At 43.7% G+C, this 7,998-nt stretch overlaps 1 protein-coding gene across 1 annotated transcript in view; it reads right to left on the bottom strand.

The window, feature by feature from the left end:
• MDH2 (malate dehydrogenase 2, NAD (mitochondrial)) overlaps positions 1-7,295 on the bottom strand; it is a 7,634-nt gene extending 339 nt beyond the window's left edge. The window contains 9 exon segments of the mRNA XM_009885203.1: positions 967-1,118; positions 1,559-1,658; positions 2,869-2,946; positions 3,631-3,756; positions 4,276-4,385; positions 5,388-5,471; positions 6,263-6,458; positions 6,460-6,555; positions 7,275-7,295. Coding sequence (XP_009883505.1) covers positions 967-1,118; positions 1,559-1,658; positions 2,869-2,946; positions 3,631-3,756; positions 4,276-4,385; positions 5,388-5,471; positions 6,263-6,458; positions 6,460-6,555; positions 7,275-7,295 — 963 coding nt within the window.
• Between the last annotated feature and the right edge of the window lie 703 nt (positions 7,296-7,998).

A 7,998-nucleotide genomic window follows, 5' to 3' on the forward strand; every position in this document is an offset into this window, starting at 1 on the left:
GGAAAGAGGATTTAAGGATTAACCATTCATCGAATGACCTAGAGAGTAACTTAACAGCTCTGATTAAGTATTATCCAGCTGAGACAGAGACCCAGCCCGGGACCTCTGTCATCTCTAGTCTGCCAACCCTGTGCTTCCTGGCAAGGCTCGGAAGCCTCTTCTTATCTGTAGCAACTTCTCCAGCCTTCACAAACTTCTCTTTCACTGTTCACAAGATGAAACTTGAAGCTAGTCCATCAGCTCCTTCAAGAGGAGACTGATACCAACTGGTCCTTCATGCCTCCTCCTATCTTCAAACCCACCGTCTGGCAAGAGAATTTCCCTCCTTTAGCATATGCCCATCACTTGCCAATGGCTTACTGTCTGGAACTGCTTCAGAGTTGCACTCTAAGTTTTCCAGATCTCATGCCTACATCCGACCTCTTTCCCCTTAATACCCCTCTATTTCCATTCCCTCCCTGGCTAGCACCTAAGACAGCAAACCCCACAGGGCTGCAGCATCCTTGTTTTTCACTCCACCCACAGGGTAAGGGTGACAAAAGGAACACTTCTTTCAGAGTTCACTAGAGGTCCTGAAAGCAATCTATTAATCCTAATCCATGCTGTAGTTCCCCCTGTGCCTCCATTTCTGAGGGATTTGCTTGTAGCAGATCAAGCTGAGGAGACAGGATTGCTGACTCTGGTTAATCACATGAAAGCCCTTCACAAACAGGCACTGACTCGAGGCAAGCATGACCTCTTAAGACAAGTCTGAATCTCCAGTTACTCAGCGACCCGCAGTCTACTAACAGATAAAGCATGTCAAGCATGAGGTGTACGCCTAAGCACAATATCCAAATATTCAAGAACTCTTGAAGGGATGCTCAGCTGTTAACTTCAGTGATACCTAGCATTAGACTAAACTGAAATAACTCCATAAAACCACAGTAGCTGGTGTTTATAAGCCACATCAGTTAAAGTACATACTCCCAGCAGCAGAGGTGTAGAGAAGTACGGGCTCTCCGTCTCTTCTGACCGAACAAAGGCACATTCAATAACCCCTTCCTTTCCATTCATTGCATCCACCAGAGAGAACACAAATCGAGCGCCAGCATAGGCCATAGACAAGGTGGCAGATCCTGTAAAAGTCAAATCACTTTTAGAACAGTTCACATTGAAATTTCACACTTTAGTATCAAAGGCTTTCACATTGGTATGTTTACAGAGCTGCAGTGTCACTGACTTCAAGCTCGCAGCCAGTTGGATAAAGCAGCAGCTTTTGGCCAGCTACGTGCTATTTAGTTGACCAGATTTACAGGAAGGAACAGCTTAATTTGACAGAGAAGACCCTTTTTAAAGCCATACATGGCATAGGATCAGTTCATGTTTAGTCCTACCTACACACTGAGCTGCTTCTAGTACCATAGTTCAGGCAGCTGCTGACACAGCAGAGCACCTAGATTTGTAATCAGCAGTTCATAGTTCTGTACCACAGTTGTAAGTAAGATTAAACCAAAGAGGACTGCATATATTCAGCTGGCCAACAAGAATTACTTGGAAGCTGTAGTCAAGAACCAACCTGCTCCCGCTTTAGCTTTGACAACTTCAGTGCCAGCTTCTTGAATTCTCCCTGTAAGCTTCTCCAGTTGATCCTGAGGGAAGTCCACTTTTGGTGTGCACTAGATCACAAAAAAAGAAGTTATTATCAAATACCAAGACCCCTCCAGGTTCAGCATTAAAGCCACCCACATGATGCTGTTTGTACCATTACAATTGTTACCAACAGTTCTCAACTGGGAAGATCAGTTGCCCCAGCTCACGGATTGCGTGACACTGACCAGCTGCAAGCGTTCACCAAGGCTGCCCGTTATTGCCTGGACTCTAACAGGAACCTAACCATGCCTAGCCTGCTCAAGGACAAACCACAACTTGACAGCAAAACCAGGGCTTGCCATGGTTACTTACTACTCTGTAGTCCTTTGCACTAGACAGATGCCCTCCAAGCAAGTAACAAGCCTTAGGAACTTCAAAAAGCCACCTTGTAAATATTTGGGTCACTGTGGCATTATGGATGTCAAGAGCTTTATGAAGGATCCAGTCTGGCAGCAGTATTTACCAAGTTACTGAACCTTCAGCTGCTGCTGTCCCGACTGACTGTCTAAAGAAAGCACCCTCCCAGCATTCAGCTGCTTCACAGCCCTTGCTCTTATTCCCTACAAACACCCTTCTGTAAAGGACACTTTATTCCCCGCTTAGAGCAAAGCTTTTTCCCCTTTCGCGCAGACTGCTCTTTGGCCATATCCCAGCCAACTCCTGCTCCTTGGCCATATCCCAGCCATCTTCTCATGAAGCTGGAGCCTGCTTTAGAACTGCATTTCATTCTGGCTTCGATGCGTGAAGGGAGCCTCTCCCTGACTACCAGTCATGACTGAAGCAGCGTTCCCCGCTAGACAGCTAGAGATATGCCTCCTCGTTTCAATGCTGCATACTGAAGTGGTGTTTCTAGTCCACCACAGCAAAATCAAATTAATTCTCCAGCTGAAGCAAGGTATTCATATCATAAAATACCTGTCGCAAAAAATAAAAACCAAAACAAACAGTGCCAAGACAGCTCAACACCCACATCACACCTCAGTTCTTATCCCAAACTCCTTCAGAGGAGAAAGGCTGGAAGTATTTAAACCACCTAGAAGAGTTTAGATTTAGCTCACTGCCTTCCAGTGTCTTGTACCTCACCTCAGAATAAAAGCAACCGTAAGATTAGGGAAGACTGTCTCTGCTGTACGGCACCTTACACGCCATCACAAAGGCACTTTACGTTAACTGTTAACGTATTGATGAGGAATACCATACAGTATAATGCCACGCATGGCAGTTACTACGACTTACCTGAGAGATAAGAGGGATGATAGTCTTCCCAGCATGGCCACCAATAACCGGAACACTTACTTGAGCTGGATCTAAGCCCTAAGGGAAACATGAAACTTTGCAGCTTCTGAAGCATATGGACAAGAAAAACATTTAAAACCACCATGCTGCTTTTTCTGCCCAGGGTTTTTGGATACATCTATAACCCAGTGCTGCACAGGGCAGGAGTTTCAGAGGCACCTACACTCCAGGGACAAAGTCAGATCTACAGAGTTGAACTCCAGGTTACTCTGATAACTTTAGACAGTTACAGGATATTAGTAATGCAAGTTCAGATAAATAGCAGCACAAGTACAAACTCCGCCAGGGCTATTACGAGCAGTAACTTGTTACGCCTCCTGATACTTTGCAGAATATCCTGTAACACGCAGCACAGATAGTCTGACTTGCAAATACATGCTACAATTCAACCCTCTCCTCCGGTTGCACCAGCAGGGTTGAAAATGCCAACAGAATTAAAGCGAACATGTAGCTCGCTCACAGGTGACAGCTATGAAAAGGAAAGGTCAAAGTCTCTTGAACCACATTTTGCAAGAAACCCTATCCCCAGGCTCCTCTAGAGAATGGAAATAGGGAATGATTGCCTTTGCCTCTAGCTCCACAGAAATCCAAGCTCTTTTGGCTCTGTGCAGTGATTTTAAAAGCATTTTTGATAGCTCTGTTGACCAAAGCACACCATATCTCCCCCCACCCCGCCCCCCAGCATCAGTTATTATGACCTACCTTTAGTTCAGCCACAAAAGTATTCGCTCTGACAATGTCCAGTGTTGTAACGCCAAAGATTCTGTTGGGATTATACACACCGTGCTTCTTGAAGACTTCTGAAGTTATTGGGATGGTTGAATTTACCTATAAGCAAGAATAAGCAAGCATTCATTAAAACCAGTATAATAATGAAGCCAATGCATGAACAGGCCAGTAAACAACCTGAAGTGTACTTCTAATTTAAAGCCAACTGTAGCCAATTACTTTAATTCTGTAATTGAAGAACAATTTACAGTCAGGCTGGAATAAAAATCTTCCATTTTAAATAATCACTATGACAACAAATTTCTTCATTCACATTACAAAGGCTCCCCCCTTAGCGAGCTAAGACTTCTATTCCAGCTAATACACCAGCACGTACTATAACAACAATCAGACAGATGTTGAGATATTAAGCACTTTTATATCCAAGTTTCCTCTGACTTAAATACAGCCCAAGAAAAATGGGTTACTAGAACCAGGCTTTTAGTTCTTTTCTGCAAATACCCTGCAGACCTTAAAGATACTGCTCAAAACTAACAGCAACTCACAGGTTACTACAGTATTCTCAGTATGGATTTTTTTTTCCCCTCTACATTTTCAAGGTCTCCAGAAAATGCTTACCGGGTTAGAAATAATACAGATCATGGCTTCTGGACAGTGCTTTGCACAGGCAGATGTCAAAGTAGCAACAATGCTAGCATTGGTGTTGAACAGGTCATCACGGGTCATACCTAAAACATATCCAGTACAATATTTTACGTTACCCATAGCCTACTCATTAATGGGCAAGCAACTCCATCAAAAACCAATATTCTGCTCATACGTCAACTTTAGCTTCTGGTTTCATATATCAAGAGAAAACTCTCTATCTGCAGTAATGAATTCAGTCCAAAGGTAACTGCTCTCGCTAATAAAAGATTACTGCCCTTTCAGATAGACCAGCCCTTTTCAGCAGCGACCAGCCCAGCTGCCAATTGTCATAATGTACAGGCAGCACGAAGTATGGTGAGACCATGCTGACCCGCACCAGTATACCAGTGGGGCTCAGAGCAGCGTGACTGCTCCTAAGATGAATCCTCCTCCCCCTCCGAAGTCACCTCCACAACTACAGTTTGAATGCCAACCACTCTGTGCAAAATAGCGCTACTTGAGTAAGCGCCACCTCTCGTTTCTGTTGCATCAACTACTTCAACCATGAAAAATGAAGAGGAAGAGCTAAGCATTAAAGTCTAGAATTTTGTTACGTTCCCAACAGGATACCAAAAAACAGAGTAGAAATGGAACAGGTCAGAGACATTCAAGGAAGGATTAATAGCATTCACTCACGAGATTCTCTCAGAAGTTATCATACAATTAATGCAAAACAAATGGATTATTTCTGTTCTGCTGAGATATGGAACAAGGAACTTCGCCTCTCCCTCCCCCCACATTAGAGCCTTGCTCTGGGCAAGAAACTCTAAGGGAGATTCAGGATCACTCGCATGAAAAGTCTTTGCACCTTATCCCTACACAGGAACTCCAAAAATCAACTCTGCCCATTTTGCAAGGGACAATCTAAGAGAGAGGCTAAACTAGGTGCCTATACCACAAGTCCTAGGTCAGTGTCATTAACAGACCACTTACATCCCAAGCCAACACTACCAGAAGGCACCAGATACAGCTCTATTTGAGTAACAGTACTGCAGAGATACACTTCAATGAAGCCCTGGGGCTTTTTAACAAAGAGAACATACCTGGTTTTCTAGGGACTCCGGCAGGAATAACTACAACATCACAGCCCTTCAGACATTCTGGCAACTGCTCAGGTCCCAGAAAGCCTGAAATAGAAGACATTCAGGCATCATGGTTTTGCCAGTTACTAAATATTCAACACTTTGAAATATAAAATTATGCCTAGAGGCACCCAAATCCTTCTTAAAATTTAGCCTTCAATTCAGACCTATGCCAAAAAGCAAAGAAATACAATTATGTATGGACCCTATTTGATGTTTTTCCCTTGTTTCAAAACTTAAAGAATGAGAGCGGCAGGAACCTCACATTCATCTGTTTTGAAAACCCCCAGTTCCTCCTTTTATGTATATTTACTCTCAAAAACCCTAGCTTGGCACTACTGTCACTGCCCCCAAAGAATTGCACGAAGACACATTCCAGCAGAATAACCTTTCGGTGATCTTCAAATAAAATGAAGATCAGCAGATTAAGTTTTCTTTGATTTCATCAGAACTTGACAGCTGTCCCTTCAGAAAAGCAGCACGCAGAATTCATGTAGACACCGAGGCAGTGGTAAGTCTATTTGTAGTCAAACTTTTAAATTCAATGCTCAAGCTTTTTTTCAAGACATTTTTACCGAATGTTTCCTGCCAGTTGTTATGAATTCCCCTTCGGTAGTGCAACCACAGACCATTCACATCTCCATATATATCAATATAATCAGCTAAACCTTAATTAGTCGTGCACTGCTTGAGAAAAAGCTACTTAAATTGATATTAGGCTTCAGGATCACATGAAGATTCCCCTTCACAAGCACAGCAACGGGCGTTCTCCATGTGTCAGAGACACCCGAGAGGACCCCTTCAGAGCACAGACCGTTTCCAGCGGCTCGCAGTACCTTTAACATTCGCTCTTGTCTCGATGTGGCTGAGGTCAGCTGCAACGCCTGGAGTGTGGGCAATATCGTAAAGGCTGAGCCTGCTCACCAGCGGGCTGTTCTTCAGGAGAAGGGAGAGAGGCTGGCCAATGCCTCCCGAGGCCCCCAGCACTGCTACCTTGGCATTGTTCTGAGCGAAAAAGAAGACAAACACGTTTGTAGAGATGTTTTGGTAGTTACCACAGCAGTGACCTTGGGGATTTCACCACACTTTCTTTACTTTTAGTTCTATTTCTCAATTTTTTTATCAAGCACTATGCAAACGTGATTGCCTCAGCCCACAGAAAGCCATCATCACAACAGCCTCCCAAAGATCCTTGAGGTTTACTGGTAGGACAAGTTAGAGGAAAATGTTCTTTTGCGACCTCAAGCTCAAAAGGGAAGCAAGGCTAGGCAAAGAAACCAAAAAGAACATCTTTCTTCAGATGGAAACGTCTGCTTCAGATTAATACCTACTACCCTATGGGCCTAGGTCTGACTTAGGACAAAATCTGTTATGTAGTTTTTCTAGTTTTCATTGCCAGTATCAAAAAAAATATGCCTTCTCATTTGGCAAATCAATATATTTAATGGACTACAACAAACGTAATAACCACGGTACGTATGTGAAGAAAATGCATATGCCTGAAATAAATTCAAAATAGTACCTGCAGCTGCCTCAAGATTAAGCCCTGAAAATATTAAGTGACTAAGCTTTGATCAAGTGGGGGTGACAAGTAAAACCAACTCTACCTTGTTGCCCTGGTGAACAAATTTTACTCTAATGTGCTCACTGGAAGCAAGTTATTTCTCCCGAAAATGCCTGTGCTCCTTTTTGTAGAGAAAGTGTCACTAGATGAGAGGAAATCTACTTCAAAAGTCCAGAACAATCTTAAAATTCAACACTCTGCCAAAGTGACTGAGTACCAGAGGCTACTGCAGAGAGGTAACATGGTAATACAATTACCGGTGATAAGGACGTTCTCTATCTCACTGTTTTACCAGATAAAGCCATAATAGCTGCAAGCCCCTACATGAACAGCTTAATTATTATGCTATGACAAGAAACAATCTACCCAGCTAACCTCAGCTCAGTTTTCCTGCTATTGCAACAATTATAATTTGCTATAAGAGCCTCCAAAGGGATGCAAAGTCTAGCACTAGTCTAGCTATGCCCCATATTTACGACTGAGCTGATACCATGGGGTCAAAATCTCATTGCTAATACGTTTAATTCCTATAAAAATAATTAGGCAAGCCTCTTTTGTAAAGCGTATCTTTATAGCTACGATAATCATTCTGTCATATGCCACTGAGAACTATTTACGCTAGAAGACAGAGGTCGGACTCTATCTCCCTACCACATCGCAGCCGTCCTCTGCTGGAATCAAGAGTCACGCTCAACGGATTTCAGCATCTTAAGGATTACTGTTAAACCCCCAACCACCAGCCTGAATTCTCAATAGGTTTTGCGAGCAGGGGCATATCCCAGTAGAGGAAGGAAGCAGCGAGCCACACTGCGCACCATCCATCACACACCATCAGAAAGAGAAGTTCATCCAAAACTAATTGACTTGGCCACCCAGGTTATGCCTCTCTGGGCCGAGAGCCCGCCAGCAGCAGGCATATTTCATCGGGCAGAGACACAGCATCCCCCCAGGACCGCAATCCCCCCCAGGACCTGTGCTCCTCATCCTCCTCCCCCTCAGCCCCCCTCA

Source organism: Charadrius vociferus, unplaced genomic scaffold (assembly GCF_000708025.1).
Source record: "Charadrius vociferus isolate BGI_N301 unplaced genomic scaffold, ASM70802v2 scaffold54, whole genome shotgun sequence".
NCBI lineage: Eukaryota > Metazoa > Chordata > Aves > Charadriiformes > Charadriidae > Charadrius > Charadrius vociferus.